Below are 21,968 nucleotides of genomic sequence, written 5' to 3'. Positions count from 1 at the left end.
TGAGGCCCTTTTCGGAGCTTAAAGAGGACTCCAGACTTCCAGCCTCAATGCATTTTTATTACATGCAGCTTCAGTACGTGATTAGCGCACAGGGAGATGGGGACCAATGGTCCTTAGATCCCACACCTATATTTAAATACTTATTTGAGGTTACAACATATAAAGGATTTATTTCCTGTAGCTACGCCATGCTTCTTGGCCTTTTCCATGGTGATACCCCCCTTAAAGTGGTGTCGCGATGGGAATGGGATTTGGGGGCATTCGAGAAAGAGCAGTGGGAGGAGGCCCTACGGGCAGTTCCCCAGTGCTCCCTGAATGTGGCTCAGCATTTGTCACAGCTGTACATTCTGCTTAGAGTGCATTTTACACCTGCTAGATTGGCCTCTATGGGGGTAAGATCAGATCCCGAATTCACTAGATGCAACAGAGAACATGGAGATTTGATACATCTCCTCTGGAGATGCCCGAAGTTCCACAGGTACTGGATGCAGGTCCTAGATACTATCAATAGGGTCTTCCAGGCCAAGATACCTACTGACCCTAAGATCTGTTTATTAGGTATACTAGATGCACTACCCTTGGAGGATACTCCTAGACAGGCTGTAGCGAGGGTACTATTCCAGGCTCGAAAGCTAATACTGAGACACTGGAAATCCACTGAACCCCCCACACTACAGGAGTGGATCACCCAAATGGGTAATACTATTCGCTTGGAAAATATCGTATATCAGCACAGGGGTAAGAGAGGTAAATTTGACAAACTGTGGTCCCAGATGTTCCCGGACTAGCCCCACTAGACCTGCTGTATGGCTGATTGTTCTAAGGATTGATTTAATGTTTACCACTGTCTTTGCTTTACTATTGCAATGTATGAGGAAATTGATTATCTATATGTGCGCCACTGAGAGTGGGCTAGTACCACTTTTTGTCTCCAGATGGTTAGATATAACATGCTGATACTAGACTAGGTGTAATTGGTAGTTTATATGTGCTTTGTTCTGAACCATGTATGTACATGTACCCTCGATGCTCAATAAAAACTTTTTGTTCGATAAAAAAAAAAAAAAAGTCATTCCACAGATTTTCAATGGGGTTTAAGTCTGGGCTCTGACTAAGCCATGCAAGGACATGCAGCCTTTTCTCCTTCAACCACTGTGTGGTAATTTTTGCTGTGTGCTTTGGGTCATTGTTATGTTGGAAGGTAAACCTTTTTCCTATTGACAACTTTCTGGAAGAGGGCAGCAGATTTTCTTCAAGAATTTGATGGTATTTTGCTCCATCCATTTTTCCTTCTATCCTGACAAGTGCTCCAGTCCCTGCTGCAGAGAAACACCCACATAACAGGATATTACCACCTCCATGCTTTACTGTACAAATGGTGTTATTTGGATGGTGAGCTGTATTAGATTTCCGCCAGACATATGGTTTGGTGTTGAGGCCAAATAATTAAAGTCTCACGTGACCATAACACATTTTTCCATGTGGCCTCAGAATCTTCAAGGTGCATTTTGGCAAAGCTCAGTCGTGATTGCATGTGGCCTTTCTTTTCCATACAAGCCACATTTGTGATGAATTTGTGATATTGTTGTCACATGCACACAATTATCACTCTATGTCTTAATTTCCTGCAACTGCTTCAGAGTTGCTGTAGGCCTCTTGGTATCCTCTCTGACCAGTTTCCTCCTGGCTCTTTAACCCAGTTTGGAGCAAAGTCCTGATCCAGGGAGGGTCTGTGTTGTACCAAATACCTTCCACTTCTTAACAATAGATTTTGCTGTGCTTCTAAGCATTGATAAAGCCTTTTGATTTTTTTTTGTATCCATCTCCTGACTTGTGCCTGTCCACAACTTTATCATGGAGATCATTTGACAGTGCCTTGCCACCCATAGTTGGTTGTTTTCTCAAGTTGCACTACCAGGGACTGAAATGCTCCAGGAAAGCTATTTTCATGCTGAGCTAATCAAAATGACCACAGCTGATCACAGTTGGCTTTGTGTGCCATTGAGAAGGTAAATAGCTACACCTGGTTAAGTGATACAAGTCACTTTTAGGAGAGGGGTGATCCACTTTCCAACTCAGTGATTCCGTTTTTGATCTTTTTGTCTGAAATGTTGGTGTTATATCTTTCACTTGGTTGTTATAAATTGCAGAGTAAATACAGCTGGATAAAACAAAAATGGTGTCTGTCCTCATTTTAAACTGCAAAGCAACCAAATGTGATTATTTTAAAGGGGTGGGGGGATGATTCTTGTCTATACCCACTGTATATAGGCTGAACTGTACCATTTCAGAATTATTGATACAGTTTTTCAAGATAGAAAACAGTTACAACCATGACTGGCCTATATAAGCATAATGTTATGGCCTTTCAATCTTTCCCATAATGCTTTGACACACTGGATTGTAAGTGGTGCGGTCATGCCCAGACTCCTCATCTCTGACTTGTCTCTAGACCAGGGGTCTCCAAAGTCTGGCCCATGGGCCACATCCGGCCCGATTGTATATTTTGTACGGCCCAAAACTCATTCAGACACTTGCGCTGCCAGTCAGCTTGCTTTTACAGAACCCTGCAGCTGTTGGCAGTATTCAGTCCCAGCAAGCATCAGACAATACTGCTTTCCCCCCCAGCCCCTCCCATACTGCCACGCTGTGCTGTGAAGTTGGTTGCTGGGACTACCGGTGCCCCAGCAACCAATGCTATCATCAGTGCAGCACCTCCTGGTTCCCACCCGCTGTTTATGTTAGTGTTAGTTCCGCCTATGGCCTGCTTGTGTATCAGTGGGTGGGAGCCAGGAGGTGAAGGAGACCTGTACTGTGCTGTGCTGCTACCATGCCACACAGTACAGTAAGTGTAGCAATGTAAGAGGCAAAGGGGGCAATGTGCTGGACATAAATGTACCACTCCGATAGGGACACAGATATGGGGGAGACTCTGATGGGGACACAGATATGGAGGAGAATCTGATGGGGACACAGATATGGGGGAGACTCTGATGGGGACACGGATATGGGGGAGACTCTGATGGGGACACGCATATGGGGGAGATTCTAATGGGGACACGGATATGGGGGAGACTCTGATGGGGACACGCATATGGGGGAGACTCTAATGGGGACACGGATATGGGGGAGACTATGACGGTGACAGATATGGGAGAGACTCTGATGGGGAAACAGATATGAAGGAAACTCTGATGGGGACACAGATTTGGGAGAGACTCTGATGGGGACACAGATATGGGAGAAACTGATGGGGGCAGATGTGCGCAAAGGCTCTGATGGGGACAAAAGACAAAGATTTGGGAGCGACTCTGGTGGGGACACAGATATGGGTGAAACTCTGATGAGGACACAGATATGGCGGAGACCTTAACGGGAACACAGATGTGCAAGGAAACGTCAATGGGGACACAGATGTGCAGAAAGGCTCTGATGGGGACACAGATGTGGGGGAGACTCTGATGTAAACAAAGATGTGCAAGGAGACTCTGATAGGGACACAGAAGTGCAGAGAGGCTCTGATTGGGACACAGATGTGGGGGAGACTCTGACGAGGACACAGATGGACAGAAAGGCTCTGATGGACACACAGATGTATAAGGAATCTTTGATGGGGACACAAATGTGGAAGGAGACTCTGATGGGGACACAGATGTGCAGAAAAACTCTGATGGAGATACAGATGTGCAAAAAAGGCTCTGATGGGGCCACAGACGTAAAGGGGGATCTGAGGGAGACACAGATGTAAGGGGGTAATCTGAAGGTGACACAGATACTAAGGGGGATCTTGAGGTAAGGGGGGGGGACTATAATTGGGATTCTGACACAAGGGAGAACTCTAATAGGGACTCTGATGTAAGAGGGGACTTTGATGGGAGCACATACATGCTCTGGACCATAGACAATCAGCTGCTCACTTATACAGCCGCTGACACAGCTTATTGCATAGATTTCTTGCAAGTTATGAAGTCATTCACAAAAAAATACATACTAACTAAGTAAAAAAACACATTAAACACAGGTTTAATGGTACAATATTTGCACTTCCAATGTCTTAAGCATTTCTTTATTATTTTTAAAATTCATTCAGCATTTTTAATATAAAACTTCCTCTTCAAGATGATAGCCAAATATACAAAAAAAACAAATATAATTAATAATTCAAACACACAAAAAACATGTATTAATATATTTAATCAAACCTGTACACAGGAAAAAATTTATTAAGTTGTGTTGTTGGCCTGTTAGTAAGCATCTAAAAGCAAAACTAAACTCAAAATTATGGTCTGAGAATATGGCGTTTTGCTAGAGTGGGTGTTTCTAGTCCGGTAAGGTTGGTGGGAAATGGAATGTGAATGCAATTTCCTTCCAGCTGCAACTGAGTTCCATCAGCATTCTGGCATGGCATGAACCCATCATTAATAGTTCTGTACTGTGGGTGCCAACATTTGCAGAGTGTTCATACACTTTGCTGATGTCAAGGAGTAACTCCACTTTTGTTGGGAAAAAAATATTCCCCTCTGGGTGATCGAAATACATTGCAAGGATTTTAACAAACTGTTTTGCAGATTCCTACCTACAGAGAAAGCTGTTTGTTTCATTTTCTGTCTTTGGAAAATGATTCAGAATGGGATTGATTCATTCATATTAATCAGCTGGTGCACTTTCATGGTTCTGATGAGAAAAGTTACAGGACATGCATCCCTTTAGAAGTGAGTAACCCTTTATCTTGCCAAAATGACATTTTTGTTGCAGGGGATGCCTAAAATCCGACTTGTATCTTAGTGCAGGCTACTGGGAAAATCAGCGAGCCAATCACAGAACCAGGAAATGACATTTCTGGGGAAGTTCTATATACCAGCTGTGTACAGAAGGCCTCCAGGTTACCATATTGCATTGCATTTTACAGATAATAACCATGACTGCAGAGTGAAAAGGAAAAGTGAAAAATTCAATGTTGTTTGTGTAGCAATTTTATATGCTATACTTTGTTTTACTTTTTTTTTTTTTTTTTAATTATAAGGTTTTATTCTATTCAAAGTTACAGACAGAAAGAGAAACAAATATGCAAGTCAAAGGTCCTTAACAGCAGACCAATACATTAATTTGTAGAGGAGCAGAATTAATTATTTTTTTATTTAATTTTTTTTGTTTGACAAAAGTTGAGTTACCCTGTAATTTAAGTTTTTTGCAGCCTCATCAATGCCCATATGTGCCGCCTCATCAGTGCAACCTATCAGTGCAGCCTCATCAGTGCACACCAGCGAAGGAGAAAATTTACTTATTTTCAAAATATTATAACTGAAACTAAAAATTTTTTTTTTTTTTATTTCAAAATGTTTTCATTTGTTTAGCAGAAAATAAAAACCCAGTGGTGATTAAATACCACCAAAAGAAAGCTCTATTTGTGTGAACAAAATGGCATATGGGTACAGTGTAGCATGACTGCTCATTTGTCATTCAAGCTCAATATTGAAGTGGTTAAATTCATTCCCACGCAACCCAGGGACCCTGGAATCTGTGCTTGATGTATACAACTATGACTTTCAATTCAATTCCACATCTGTAAAACATTGGCAGTTACAGCTGCAGCTGGACTTTTATTTTATCAAGACCTGGGCCGAGTCCTTCATTCCCCCACCATTGCCACTTATTATTCTGCACTGTGGTGTATAAACTTACAGCCCATAGAAGTGATCCTCCATGGCTGAAGGGAAAGCTCCTTTGTAACTGAAACATTAGGGCCATTCTATGCATTCCTTGTGCTTGCTTATTTGATCTCTCGATCTGTAAAGAGAAGAGGATGCATCAGGCAAAACAGAAAAAGGTGACCATTGGGGAAGGGTGTTGAGTAAAATGCCACAGAAGAGGAGGGGCCTGACCAAAACTTGCACCTGGACCCCTAAAATCTTTAGCCATGCCAGTAATGTGGGATAACTCAGCACAATGTGGGCGTCCCTTTGCCAATGCAACCTATAGAGAGTCGCATGGTGAATATTGCAGGACTGTGTGGGGGGTCGGTAATATGAGTGGGGCTATAGCTCATAAAGTAGAATTCCAGAATTTAGAAAACTCCCTGTGCCCGATGTATACAGTATCTCACAACAGTGAGTACACCCCTCACATTTTGTAAATATTTTATTATATCTTTTCATATGACAACACTGAAGATATGACACTTTGCTACAATGTAAAGTAGTGAGTGTACAGTTTGTATAACAACTGCTGTCCCCTCAAAATAACTCAACACACAGCCATTCATTTCTAAACTGCTGGCAACAAAAGTGAGTACACCCCTAAGTGAAAATGTCCAAATTGAGCCCAATTAGCACCATTTTCCCTCCCCGATGTCATGTCACTCGTTAGTGTCTCAGGTGTGAATGGGGAGCAGGTGTGTTAAATCTGGTGTTATCACTCTCACTCACTTATACTGGTCACTGGAAGTTCAACATGGCACCTCATGGCACAGAACTCTCTGAGGATCTGAAAAAAAGAATTGTTGCTCTACATAAAGATGGCCTAGGCTATAAGAAGATTGCCAAGACCCTGAAACTGAGCTGCAGCACGGTGGCCAAGACCATACAGCAGTTTAACAGGACAGGTTCCACTCAAACCAGGACTCACCATTGTCCACCAAAGAGGTTGAGTGCACGTGCTCAGCATCATATCCAGAGGTTGTTTCTGGGAAATAGAGGTATGAGTGCTGCCAGCATTGCTGCAGAGGTTGAAGGGTTGGGGGGTCAGCCTGTCAGTGCTCAGACCATACGCCGCACACTGCATCAAATTGGTCTGCATGGCTGTCATCCCATAAGGAAGCCTCTTCTAAAGATGATGCACAAGAAAGCCTGCAAACAGTTTGCTGAAGACAAGCAGACTAAGGACATGGACTACTGGAACCATGTCCTGTGGTCTGATGAGACCAAGATAAATGTATTTGATTCATATGGTGTCAAGAGAGTGTGGCGGCAACCAGGTGAGGAGTACAAAGACAAGTGTGTCTTGCCTACAGTCAAGCATGGTGGTGGGAGTGTCATGGTCTGGGGCTGCATGAGTGCTGCCGGCTCTAGGGAGCTACAGTTCATTGAGGGAACCATGAATGCCAACATGTACTGTGACATACTGAAGCAGAGCATGATCCCCTCCCTTCGGAGACTGGGCCGCAGGGCAGTATTCCAACATGGTAACGCCCCCAAACATACCTCCAAGATGACCACTGCCTTGCTAAAGAAGCTGAGGGTAAAGGTGATGTACTGGCCAAGCATGTCTCCAGACCTAAACCCTATTGAGCATCTGTGGGGCATCTTCAAACAGAATGTGGAGGAGCACAAGGTCTCTAACATCCACCAGCTCCGTGATGTCGTCATGGAGGAGTGGAAGAGGACTCCAGTGGCAACCTGAGAAGTTCCGGTGAACTCCATGTCCAAGAGGGTTAAGGGAGTGCTGGAAAATAATGGTGGCCACACAAAATATTGACACTTTGGGCCCAATTTGGACATTTTCATTTAGGGGTGTACTCACTTTTGTTGTCAGCGGTTTAGACATTAATAGCTGTGTGTTGAGTTATTTTGAGGGGACAGCAAATATACACTGTTATGCAAGCTGTACACTCACTACTTTACATTGTAGCAGAGTGTCATTTCTTTAGTGTTGTCACGTGAAAAGATAGAATAAAATATTTACAAAAATATGAGGGGTGTACTCACTTTTGATACTGTAAATGAATGTTACTTCTCCTGAGTTGTGGAGCAATTCAGCCATTAATTATAGTGCCATAAATTCAACACGTTTACTTCTGTAAATACATGGTGTTCTGTGACTGGCCAAGGGGAGTGGAGACGGCAAAAGGACACTAGTCTATGAGACCCACACCTTGTCATATCCAGAGCGGGCCAGTAGTATAGCAGGGGTTGTGCTATCCAACAGACGCAAAACTATTTATGTTATGGTACTGAAATAAATGGCTGAAAAGCTTCGCAACTCAGGGAAGGGAACATTGAGGTTTCAAATATATATGTGGTTGTGGGGGGTGGCAAAAATGCGTGGTTGAGATGCCTTTTTTGCCACCCGCCAACTGCCCCCCTTAAGCTGCATTAGGCAGCAGACTGGGGGGGTTGACATGCCGCGGATACGATTTACTGCAATGCACGAGGTTGCCAAAAATGGGGTTAAAACAGGCAATGAGGAGGCATTGCATTGCCTCCTCACCACCTCTCAGTAGCCTCTGGAGAGTAATCAAAACGTGGGTCGGGCTTCAGAGGAAAGGGAGATTTTGATGTATGGCTAAATCTACCCTTATTTACACATTGGGAACAGAGATGTTTCTAAATCCTGGAGTTTCACTTTACTTTGGCTCTTATTTAGGATTTGCACTTATTATATTCAGGTTAGGGGCCTGCAGGAAACATCTGACTTTTTTTTTTTAAAGATGCACTTCGTGGTGCCTGCTATCAAACCAATAACACAACATTAAGTTTTTGTTCACATTGAGAAATGTAAATAAAGTGTCCATATAAGGCCCCTTTCACACAATCATTTTAATCAGGTCCGCCTGTCAGAGTTAAGGGTGGACCTGATCAGACAGTCCATTCACCCCTATTTGTACTTGTGTCTGTTTACACCCGCCTACCTCTGATCCGATCCAGTCCCCTAAAAACAAATGTAAGGGGATCCATCCTCCTTTGTGTAAGTGGATCGGATCAGATCTAGTCGGGTGTAAACGGGCAGCGGAGCCCATTTACACCTGGCTGCCCATAGAGCAGAGCGGGCTCTGTCTGCATAAACTGAATGGACAGGGACCTGTCATCCACCTGCTCTGCTCTGATCAGCAGGGGATCAATGGACAGATCTCCTGCCAATCAAAACAGACTCTGCCCTCATGTGAAAGGGGACTTAGAGTACAGAGAATGTCCAATGCTAAATCTTGCACTGATGAGAGCTAGAAAGCTTAACATTGTTATATTGAAATTAAAGAAATGGTTTTCTTTTTAGAAAATACCCGTGCTTTCAAACACCATGAACAGTTAAGTACAATTAAATATTTTGCATAATTTTTTCTACATGGGGATTAAACCCCATGTTTGTTTTTTTACTTGCGATGCAACAATGTTATATAAATCCCTTTGGTTTCAAAACAATAATCTTCTTCACAGCATTGCTAAAGCTGGCCATAGATGGTTTGAATCTTGTCTGGTTCTGCAGGGACTGGCTGAGATTCGAACTATGTATGGACATGCTGGTTGTACCCAAGTCAATATATATTGACTGACCATACAATATCGTCTATCATCTATTGATCGTCTATACAACCAGCATGTCAAATTTTTAGGATGCTATTTTTGCTAGCAATAATCACTGTGTTCTCCCAGCAGGGGCGGGTCCTCATGCCCCCCCCCCCCACCGCTGGGAGAACACAATAGCTCCACGGGAGGGATCAGGGATGGGGGATGGGGGAAATCAAGCAATTTTCTTTCCTGCAACCAAAGAAAATCATATCATCTATGACCAGGCTTAAGGGAAGGCTGTCAGCTACTTTGGCCCACATCATCATAACCTCAATGGTTGTACATTTTATATTTGGTATCTCTGTACAGGTAATGGTACAGCAAATATCTATGTTTGTAACATTTAGGATATTGGAAAAAAGAAAGTTTAAAAAAGAGTACAGTATTAATTTTAAAAGAAACAAAAAAAGATTGTGCAGGACTGACTGAACAGTAGAATCTCAATGCAATTAACACCAAATAAGCTTTCAACTCCTTCATTTCTATATTAGTTCTGGATGTCAATACTGAACGAAGCTCCAGCACCATGACTTAATCAAAGTCCTTTTTCTCATCCTATGTTAAGGTTCATTCAGGGCCTATATATATATATATATATATATATATATATATATATATATATATATATATATATATATATACAGCAGATGAAATAAGTATTAAACACCATTTTTCTAAGTAAATATAATTCTAAAGGTGCTATTGACATGACATTTTCACGACTCATGCAATCCATACATACAAAGGAAATCAAAACAAATAGAACTTCAGAAATTAAGTTATGTGTAATAAAATAGAATGACAGGGAAAAAGTATTGAACACACTAATGTATTAAATACAAAATCATTTGTTGGTAATGACAGCTTCAAGACGCCTCCAAACTTCACTGTTGGTATGGAGGTGTTTTTGGGGTGATATGCAGTACCATTTGACCTCCAAACAAAATGTGTATTATAGCATTCAAATTATTGAATTTTGGTCTCATTTTCTGGTCTCATATTCTCCCGGTATTTTACATGCTTGTCTAAATGTTGTGCAGCAAACTTTAAATGAGCTTCAACATGCTTTTTCTTTAGCTATTGAGTCTTTTGTGGAGAGTGTGCATACAGGCCATGGCGGTTAAGTGCATTATGTATTGTTTTCTTTGAAACAATTGTACCTGCTAATTCCAGGTCTTTCTGAAGCTCTCCACAAGTGTGCCTTGGCTTTTGGACAGCTCTTCTAATAATTTGTTTCACTCCTCTGTCAGAAATCTTGCGAGGAGCACCTGGTCGTTGGTATATATTGAAATTATATTCTTTCCACTTCCAGATTATGGCCCCAACAGTGCTTACTGGAATATTCAGAAGTTTAGAAATAGTATGTTTTGCAACAATAAGTTTGTGAAGGTCTTGAGAGAGCTCTTTGCTTTTACCCATCATGAGATGTTTCTTGTGTGACATCTTGGTAATGAGACACCTTTTTATAGGCCATCAGTTGAGACTGAACCAGCTAATATTAATTTTCACTGACAAGGGATAGGATTGCTTTCTAATTACTGATAGACTTCAGCTGGTGTCTTGGCTTTCCATGCCTTTTTGAACCACCCTTCATGTGTTAAATGCTTTTTCCCTGTGCCATTCCATTTTAATACATGTGTTCAATTCTTTTTCCCTGTGTCATTCTAATACACATAGCTTATTTTCTGAACTTATTTGTTTTGGCTTCTTTCTATGAATTTCAATGCAAAAGCACATTTAGAAATATATTTACCTAGAAAAATGGTGACGTGTTCAATACTTATTTTACCCGCTGTATATATATAATCTTTCAATCAATAAATCATTCTGTAGGTCAGCTGGTGTCACTGGCAGAGATGTCTATACAGCAGTCTGCTATGCAGTCTCCTAACACAGTAGGGTTTGCGGATCATTAAAATATGTACATTGCTTTACAAATCTTTGTTCATTTAAAACAGTTTCTACATATACGTTTCTAACAGGTATTTGGCTGCCTGTCTGGAGCTGCCTCTTGTATATCCATCCACCCGTTTGTAGATCTGTAAAGTTTTAAGATACAATAATAATTCTTAAAAACAGGACTTATTTCTTTAGCAATTAAAAAATGTCCCACATTTTCAAATATATTTTTTAGCTGCAATGGCAAGGAACCAGCATTCTGGTTAATGTTGTCTTGGACATAGGTGTCAACAGGGATGCTAATTCATTCCAAGCCGGTGTTCACCACGTGCAATGTGAGATGAGAACTCATAGCGATCCTGGCTACGATGCCCACACATGTTGCATTCAAAGGGATCTCGAAAACCATGGCATCCCATGTGGATGGTGAACATGACATAATCCAGAAAAAGAACATGACAGTGGTCACATCGGTACATGCCTAAGGGGCACCCATCTTTTCTTAGGAGCTGCAGAAGCTCACGCTGTGATAGACCAGAGTGTTTCAAGATGTCAAAGCTCCTGGAGTGCTCTTTGGGGGGCTGCAGAACACTGTTTGTCCGCATTTGGCCGGCATGTAATGCAGGGGGATAAGACGCCCTTTCTTCATGGCTACTATCTGTGTCAGTTGAGTCATGAGCATTAGCACCTGGGGACAGGCCCCTTTCTGGAGCTGGCTTCTTCTCCTTGACTGGCTGGGACGGTAAGTGTCCATTAGACATATCAATACGAGTGAGTGGTAGTGGGTAGAGGCTGCTGATAACAGGCACCATTTCAGCAGTAGGGGTAGGCGGAGTGTGGACCAGTGGACGTAAGACTCCTGGACTCATGTAGGCTATAGCGCTCCCTGTATTATGTTCCAACAATCGTGGAGGTATCATGTCATGATCCTTATCATACAGGAAACTGTTGTACGGCACCTCAAAACACTGCCTCTTTTCTCCTGAGGAAAGGAACACACAACAGCCAGAAGAAGTTAGTACAATCAAAAGTTAAAGCTCAAAAAGAAACATCAATGCTTTGGTGACAGGTAATAGTCATTCAAGGTTTCTGGTTACTGCCTTGCTATTCCTGGTCCTTAAACAACCTAGGCTGTTTCACCCAGTACACGTCACTTTTGTGAGTGCATTTTATCATTTAATAAATCGTTTTTACTTTTACATCTTACACTATGGGGTTTGCGCTTTTGTTTCTCCTTTTTTTTCATAAACATCCACCTAGCAACCACCCAGCCATCCTTCATCTACATATCTGTGCTGCATAAATCAAACTAATGTACAGAAAGACTTGAGAGAAACCTGCAATCAGACTTATATTTGAGCTGCCATTGCTAAATTCATTCTGAAAATGCTAGCTGTCTGGCTTTTATATGGATTCTCTGGCACCAGTACATTCTGATTTATTGACCCAGAATCAGTATGCAGATCAGTAGTCCCAACTTCTCATCTGATGAGAAGTGTTTTATGTCTGAATTATAATTAAAAAAAGGAAAACTAGACTTTGAATACCAACCCCTTTACAAAAAAGAAAAAAACAAACCACTTAAAAATATGACACATTTGAATGAAGTGTAAAATAAAAAATATACTTTATTCATAAACAAATTAAAATCATATAAATTCTAAAAATCTTGACCAAGAATAAATCTCATACACTGGTACCACTACCGCTATGTTATATTAGAAATCATATCACAATTAAATTTTGGTAGAAGGCTGGCGAGGAGTCCACTTGTAGTGCAGTATCCATATAATGTATCCAACTAGTAAGTGGTTCTCTTATACTGTGTACAAACAATCTGATTTTCCGACGGGAAATGTTGGATGTGAGCTTGTCGGCGGTAAGTCCGAATGTGTGTATGCTCCATCGGATATTTGTTGTCGGACCAGATGTTGGCTAGCAGGTTCTCAAATTTTCCGCCATCAAATGTTTGTTGTCGGACTTTCCGATCGTGTGTACACAAGTCCGTCGCACAAAAGTCCACGCATGTTTGGAATCATGTACGAGCCAGAAGTGCTCGGTCTCATAAAACTAGCGTTCGAAATGGAGATATCACGTACGTCTTGTACGTCACTACATTCGTAACTGTTGGCCATTTGTGTGACCGTGTGTATGCAAGACAAGTTGGAGCCAACATCCTTCGAACAAAAATAGACGGTTTTGTTGTCGGAAAGTCCGATCGTGTGTACGGGCATTAGAGGTAGACATCAGCAATGGCGACCCTGGGGGGGGGGGGCCAGAAGGGGCCCTGACCCCCCCAACATTATGCTGTGCCCCACCATGTGCCCCCCCCCAATAAAAAAAAAACATTGATTTCTACAAAAAATCAATGTCTAAGAGGGAGAGAGTCCCCAGTCAGCTCCTGAGGGTGATTCCTCCCCCCTCCATCAGCTTGCTGACACTGCATAATGCGAGCGCTCACACAACCACGGCCGCCCGATCTGCTCCTTCCCCTGCATCCTCATTGGCAGGGAGAAGAGCGAGTTGCAGGAAGGACTCCACCAGGACTCTCAGTTACTGAAAAAACAGACTGATTTCTCCCATCCTTAGGACAGGAGGACCAGCCTGTAAATTCCAAGAGATGCCAGACCAGAGCAGTCAATAGCACGGGCAGGGCAGCAAGAGGAGGCTGGGAAACCCCACAGTGGCAGAACACCAGGGGCAAGACAACCTTTGCAACCCTGATAGTTCTCCCACTGCTTTGGATCCCTATATTTTCTTGGTATGCTGGTGAGATATATCTCTTGTTTTCTGCCACCCTGGGGGACCCCAATACAGTAGGAAGGGAGCTCACTGCAGAACATGTGAAAGGGCTGTTGTGGGGTCGTAGTAAAGGGCCCCAGGATATATATATATATATATATATATATATATGCATTTTATAGTTGCCCCCCTACTTTTGTCCCTGTCCCCCCATGTGCCCCCCCTAAATATGAAAGCTGGAGATGCCACTGAACATCAGCCAGCCATATGACAAAAAAAGAACTGCCTGATTAACGGCCTAATTCACACTTATGCAGGTTATGGAACCAAAAACCAGAAAAAAAAACCCGGGCCCTTTCCATAAAATGCACAGATATGAACTACATCCATAGGAAACCATGTTAAATGGACTGTAGTGTGTTTCTACAAAACTGAAAATGCACTAAAAAATGCATAGGTGTGAACCAGGCTTTAAAGCAAATTCACATAGGCAATGCAATGGCTCTGTCCTTCCAAAAGCATCCCCCAAGATGAAAAGGGACCAGAATATCTGGATATACCAGAGATATACACTATATTACCAAAAGTATTGGAACACCTGCCTTTACACACACATCAACTTTAATGGCATCCCAGTCTTATGCCGTGTACACACGATCAGATTTTCCGAAACAAATGTTGGATGTGAGCTTGTCGGCTGAAAGTTTGAGCGTGTGTATGCTCCATCAAACATTTGTTGTCGGACTTTCCGCCAAGAAATGTTGCCTAGCAGGTTCTCAAATTTTCCACCAACAAAACTTTGTTGTCAGACTTTCTGATCGTGTGTACACAAGTCCGTCGCACAAAAGTTCACGCATGCTCGGAATCAAGTACAAGCCGGAAGCGCTCGGTCTTCTAAAACTAGTGTTGACAATGGAGACATCACGTACGTCTTGTACGTCGCTATGTTCGTAATTGTTGCCCAACATTTGTGTGACCGCAAGACAAGTTGGAGCCAAAATCCTTCGAACAAAAAATCCACGAGTTGGCCCACCCTTTTTTAGCTATAACAGCTTCAACTCTTCTGGGAAGGCTGTCCACAAGGTTTAGGAGTGTGTCTATGGGAATGTTTGACCATTCTTCCAGAAGTACATTTGCGAGGTCAGGCACTGATGTGGACAAAAAGGCCTGCCTCGCAGTCTCCGCTCTAATGCATCCAAGGATGTTCTATCGGGTTGAGATCAGGACTCTGTGCAGGCCAGTCAAGTTCCTCCACCCCAAACTCACTCATCCATGTCTTTATGGACCTTGCTTTGTGCACAGGGGCAAATCATTTAGTGGAGGGGGGATTATGGGGTGGGGTTGTTTTTCACAGGTTTGGGCTTGGCCCCTTAGTTCCAGTGAAAGGAACTCTTAAGGCGTCAGGATACCAAGATATTGTGGTCAATTTCATGCTCCCAACTTTGTGGGAACAGTTTTGGGATGGCTCCTTCCTATTCCAACATGATTGCGCACCAATACAGAAAGCAAGGTCCATAAAAAGGATGAGCGAGTTTGGGGTGGAGTAACTTGACTGGCCTGCACAGAGGGGAGACTGCGAGCCAGGCCTTCTCATCCACATCAGTGCCTGACCTCACAAATGCGCTTCTGGAAGAATGGTCAAACATTCCCATAGACACACTCCTAAACCTGGTGGACAGCCTTCTCAGAAGAATTGAAGCTGCAAAGGGTAGGCCAACTTAATATTGAACACTAAGAACTAAGACTGGGATGTCATTAAAGTTCATGTGCGTGTAAAGGCAGGCGTCCCAATAGTTTACTAATATAGTGTATATGGAGACCTTTTGATGCATAGTGCTCTTAAAAGAGAAGTGGAGTATAGCATTTTTTTTCAAGAAGTATACTTACCTCGGTGGATGTCCCCCCGCCGGCTCCAACAATGAGAACCGAGTGATAAAACATTGTTGATCGCTTGATTTGGGTGGATCCCGATCATATGGTCGCAAGCTTTCTTGAGCCTGGACCGGGTCCGTGATATCAGCCTACAAAGGGCTTCAGGCTGCTGCCTGCTGAAAATGGTCCACAGGAGTGTAGAACGGACTGCACTCCTGTGATCCACAGGCGAAGTACAGCCGAATGAGCTTTGACTGTACTTCTCCTTTAATGGCACCCCAACACACCTTGCCAAAATGCATGGTAACAAAGTACCATCTGTTTTGGTGCAGCGAAAATTACTGTAGATGCAGCAGACAGCCCTTTATATAAATGGGCTGTCCTGTTACAACACATTATGGTTGATTGAATAAAAGGCAAATACACTGTGCACTTTGCAAAGTGTAGTTGCACTATGCAAGAGCAGTTGCTCCAGAGCTTAGTAAATGAGCAAAAACTCTGCTGACTTCCATCATCCAATCACGTGCAAGAAAAAATGCATTTTTTTTTTATGTTCCTTAAACATGATTGAGTACTTTTTGCAATGTGAAGCTTTACCTCATTTGCTAAGCTCTGAAGCAACTGCAAAGTGCACAATCTATTTGCCTTTAGAAAATCAACCCCATTGTGTAGTACATCGCACAGATGTGAACCCAAAGTAAGCTCGGTTTCCACTTGTGCGACTTGTCATACGACTTGGGACTGCAAAGTCGCATGACAAGTCGTTCCCCATGATTTCCAATGAGTACCGTTCATATCTGTGCGACTTCAAGTTGCAGCGACTTTAAAGTAGTTCCTGCACTACTTTGGTCCCACTTTGATGCGACCTGAGGTCCATAGACCTTAAGAATACACAGGCATTGTTTCCAGTCGCATCAAAATCACGGCAAAAATCGTGTCAAAATATCATGGCAAAATCATGCAACTTTCAGGTCGCAATAGTGGAAACCTAGCCTAAGTGTCTGTTTATGACCGGCCTTAGACCCCTTTCACACTGGGGCGTTTTTCAGGCGCCTTAGCGTTAAAAAAAGTGCCTGTAAAGCACCTGAAAGAAGCCTCATCTGCAATCGCAATGTGAAAGCCCAAGCCCTTTCACACTGCCAACGCCCGAAAAATGCTGGTAAAGCGCCGCTTAGGATCCCCTTCACACTGGGGCGTTTTTCGGGCGCTGGCAGTGTGAAAGGGCTCGGGCCATCGGCGCACCCAGCCCGGTGGCAAAAACACGAAAGCGCTGCAAAGAAGCTGCTTGCAGGACTTTTTTTGACGCCCTGCCAGCGCAGCGCCCCAGTGTGAAAGCACTCGGGCTTTCACATTGGGATTGCAGATGAGACTTCTTTCAGGCGCTTTACAGGTGCTTTTTTTTTAACGCTAAAGTGCCTGAAAAATGCCCCAGTGTGAAAGGGGTCTCAGTGTGAAAGCACTCGGGCTTTCATATTGGTATTGCAGATGAGGCTTCTTTCAGGCACTTTTTTTAACGCTAAAGCACCTGAAAAACGCCTCAGTGTGAAAGGGGTCTTAGTGTCATTTTATCCAGCATTCCACACCAGCCATTGGGTAAACTGTATTTATTATCTTATTATTTAATGTCATTATTAAAGTATTACATCATAATGTGGGAAAAATGGGGAGGATGAAAGAACAATTGCAAACTATCGGGAGAACACAGTTGGAGTTCTGAAAACTCTAGTAAAATGAAGATTATGCCATGTAGAAAAGTCAGTTCACTTGTGCCATTATACTGACAATGTAACATTGTGGGGTTGGTCAGGCAGAGAACACACGTTTTATGTACATTGGGGTTGATTTACTAAAGGCAAATCCACTTTGCACTACAAGTGCACTTGGAAGTGCAGTCGCTGTAGATCTGAGGGGAAGATCTGAAATGAGGGGAAACTCTGCTGATTTCTATCATCCAATCATGTGCAAGCAAATATGCTGTTTTTTATTTTCCTTGCATGTCCCCCTCAGATCTACAGCGACTGCACTTCCAAGTGCACTTGTAGTGCAAAGTGGATTTGCCTTTAGTAAATAAACCCCAATGCACATAAAACGTGTGTTCTCTGCCTGACACAATCCTTTAAAACTCTCACCTCTATTTTTGGCTCTCTTGAAAATTTCTTGTCCATATCTACTTTTACGTCCTTGAAAAAAACTAGACAAAGCAGCCTGTCTAACCTTGTTACATACACAGGAGACGAGTTTAAATGTACGCAAGTCATCTATCATTTGGAATGACATGCTCAGCTTTGGGCACATGTAAGTGTATTACCGTGTTAGGATAATATGATCGTATTCATAGCCAGTTAGGATACTACCAACGTTTGGAGACTACATTAAATATTAAAGGCACACTGCATCCATCATATATGTTTAAAAGTCAAGAATGCCATGGTACCAATATGGTACCCAAAACCAAGAATCTTTCCACTGTTTGTAATTTTTTGGAGCCTGGAGAAGAGTTGGAACCTCTGTCAGATTTTTGTAATGCTGTGCTGCTTGGGTGATACTCTGTCCCTATGACATTAGGGTTGCCACCTTTTCTTCAAGCCAAACCCGAACACTTTACAGGACACTTTTTTTCCCTTAGTATATACTATAGGATTATAAAAGACCTGGGACACCTTTTGGGTGCCTCAAGGAGAGTGGTAATGCAGTGCGCTGCGGCGAACAGTGGGTGTGGCCAAACTGCTCTTGCTGACATTATCACCCACCCCCCCAGTGATGCCAAACCTGCCCCCAGACAGCGGCCCACAGCTCCCAGATGGCAACAGATTTTTGTGTGACTATCTCAGTTACTTGGGGAGCCACAGCCTTGTCTAAATAATCTGTCCAGGTTTCAGGCAGACTGAAACCTGGACACAGGATTCCAAACCCGAACTGTCAGGGTGAATCCTGGACAGGTGGCAACCCTATATGACACCAGAAAAAAAAATGACAGTGAAGTAAACTGGTGTCACAGAACAAGGACACAGCTATGGTAATAAACACCTGGCACAGGTTCTAACCATCCCCAGTCAGTTTTTTCAGCACTTTGTTCTGAGATAATCTGCACCGAGATAGCTTTCCCCTGAGATGTTTCCTCCAGCTTACACTGTCCCCATCTGCAATAACTTCAAAAATGTAGGCAGAAACGGTATGCCCACAGAAGGGAGGCGTAACTGTTCATACATGATCCAGAGTGTTATCAGTTCCCTCCTGAGCATTTAATCAAACTTGCATATTTCCCTAATATTTATCTCTGTGTTGCTTTATATCATTGCTTTTGCCACTGTGCACTGGTCAATGGACTGCTATTTACCCAAATTTACTGTGCCCACGCACCTACCTTCTTCAACTTCACTACTGTTCATGTCTGCTGTTAGGGTAGGACAGGCCTGGGAGACATTACTAATATTATATGCTGGGCTGGTGGAACGAAGAGGAAATACTTTTCTATAGAGATACACCATTCAAACATCAACCACAGCAGGACCCAAAATCAATGACACGTCCTGGACACTACTGTATATACAGTAGCTATGTCATTCAGACATGCAATCACACTTTCCAGTAATGGGAAATCATCCAGCAACAACTGTGGCTTTGAGATGTCATGTGAACAAATGTAGAGATTTCCACCCATACCAGCTCTCTTACCCTTAATAATTGTTCTCCTCCTCTTCCACCCATGTCCACTCTCCTCCTCTCTATTTCGCTCACTTTCCATGCATGCCCACTCTGCTCTCATCACTCTACTCTATTTCCATCCAAGCTACTCTCCTGCCTTCTATAATTATTCTCCTCCTCTTACACCCATACCCTCTCTTCTTCCCACTGTGATCATTTCACTCATTTTCCATGCATGCCCACTCTGCTCTCATCATTTTCCCTATTTATTTTATACCTGAACTTTTCCCCTTTATGATAATTTCTCTCACTTTTGATATATGCCCACTCTGCTCTCATAATTCTTCTTTACTGTATAATCACCCATACAAGGTCTTCTTATCTCTGGTTATTCTCCTCCTCCTTCATCAGTGTCCACCTTTTTATTACATTTTTTATTGCCCTCTATCGGCCATGCTAACATTTGGAAATAATTAGGAGGGATACCTCAGAAGGTTCCAAAAAATGTGGCACTTGAGAGCGTAGCCAAAAGTGGGTGTGGCAAAGTTTTGGTTGGAATTCTGGGAAAGTGGCAGGTTTTTCAGCCAAGTGTTTCAATACACCAGGCTGAAGATAGAAACCCCATGACACACATGAAATGCTGCCTGATATTTATATAGGCAGATAAGTTAAAGTGGAAGTAAAGTCCACTTTTTAACATGTACCTACAGGTAAGCCTATAATAAGGCTTACCTGTAGGTACAATGAATATCTCCTAAACTTGCACTGTTTAGGAGAAATTCACACAGCATGCAGCCGGTGACCTCATCGGCGCTTGCGCTCTGAAGGGACGGCATACCCTTTGTGCCGGAGCTGGAGCTCCCACATGCATGCGCGTGAGTGAGGTCATTGCGGCCCCGCTCATTCATAGAGCTGGATTCCGCAGACCCAGAAGGAAGACTGGATGAAGATGGAAGCACGGGGGGAGCTGTGACAGCGCTGTATTGGAGGGCTCCGTGTCCAAGTAAATCTGTCAAAATGTGATAGTTTGCAGTGCATACTAGTAAATTATGACTTAAACCTGCAGGGATGCCCATTTATTTTTTTATTTTTTTCTGGCAGTTTACAACCGCTTTAAACTACAGTTTGAGTTAAGCCTCAAGGGTTCTGGTGCAGAAAGCTGCACCTTCCACTTCACATACTGAAAGAAAGTGTATGAATTGTTCCTCTACACAGGATTGGAGAACAACACTTCAAGTATGACCCAGGCTGTGTGGGGCTATTGCATAAAACTGCGACTTGACCACATAAATGAGTACTTAAGCCGTGTACACACGACCGGACTTTTCGACCGGACTGGTCTGACGGAACAAATCCTTTGGACAATCCGACCGTGTGTGGGCTTCATCGGACCTTCAGCTGCCTTTTTCTGTCGAAAATCAGACGGACTTTAGATTTGGAACATGTTTCAAATGTTTCCGATGGACTCGAGTTTGGTTGAAAAATCCGTTCGTCTGTATGCTAGTCCGACGGACAAAAAAGGACGCAAGGGCAGCTATTGGCTACTGGATTTGAACATCCTTATTCTAGTCCCACGTTCAAACCAAAGGATTTTCAAACAGACTTTAGTCCGTTCGTGTGTGTGCAAGTCCGGTCGTTCGAAAATCCGTCGTAACTCCGTCGAAAGTCCGTTGGAAAGACCGTCGGACCTTTGATGCTGAAAAGTCCGCTCAGTGTACGCGGCATAAGAGTATAAACTTTCATTCCTCATAGTAGTAGTTAATGATTCAGCAATCACTGAATATGTCATCTCAGCTTTGCAAAAGCACCATACCACCATGAAATGAATAAGTAGCGGTGTGGTTGAGTTGTTGTTAAGGATTTGTTTCCACTCATAGGGTGAAGCACATATACTGCAAAATGCCATGTTCTCTCTTGCCATTACTAAATGTAACTGCAGCATTTAGTACACAGTGCATTTTGCAAACATTGTTTCCCCATGCAGAACAGAAGATGATTTAACAGTCGCCAACATTTGATTGCCCCACTCTTTTTCCAGGGTGTCACAGTGTCTTGCACAAAGCAGAAACAAAGAGTAGCTGAAAAAAACAAGGGAGTAGGTACCCTAATGAAGATTAAAGGATCTTACTGGAAGTATACACCGATGAGCCATGACATTATGATCACCCACCCAATATTGAGTAGGTCCCTCAATTGCAGCCAAAACAGCTCTGACCTGTCAAGGCATGGACTCCACTAGACCTGTGATATCTGCCTCTGGTGGCTTGCCTTCTTCCCATAGTACATTCTGGTTCCATCTCTTTCCCAGGTAACCAATGCACATGCACCCGGCCATCCACATGATGTACAAATTGTGTTACCATCAGACCGGGCCACCTTTTTCCATTGCTCTGCAGTCCAGTTCTGATGTTCACAAGCCCGATGTAGGTGCTTTTGGCTGTGGACATGGGTCAGCATGACCCATAAGCAACAAACAGCAATGCACTGTGTGTTCTGATACCTTTCTATAAGGAACCAGCATTACCAATT

At 43.0% G+C, this 21,968-nt stretch overlaps 1 protein-coding gene across 4 annotated transcripts in view; it reads right to left on the bottom strand.

The window, feature by feature from the left end:
* Positions 1 to 3,999: 3,999 nt before the first annotated feature.
* Positions 4,000 to 21,968, bottom strand: part of IKZF3 (IKAROS family zinc finger 3) — a 187,439-nt gene continuing 169,470 nt past the window's right edge. For all 4 annotated transcript variants that reach the window (XM_073608017.1, XM_073608018.1, XM_073608019.1 and 1 more), the window contains one exon: positions 4,000 to 12,162. In XM_073608017.1, coding sequence (XP_073464118.1) covers positions 11,480 to 12,162 — 683 coding nt within the window. In that variant the 3' untranslated portion in view covers positions 4,000 to 11,479. The remainder of the gene's footprint in view (positions 12,163 to 21,968) is intronic.

The sequence above is a fragment of the Aquarana catesbeiana genome, linkage group LG12, assembly GCF_042186555.1.
Source record: "Aquarana catesbeiana isolate 2022-GZ linkage group LG12, ASM4218655v1, whole genome shotgun sequence".
NCBI classification, from domain to species: Eukaryota; Metazoa; Chordata; class Amphibia; order Anura; family Ranidae; genus Aquarana; species Aquarana catesbeiana.
Note: the sequence above shows the minus strand (reverse complement) of the source record. Positions and strands in the feature narration are given on the sequence as shown.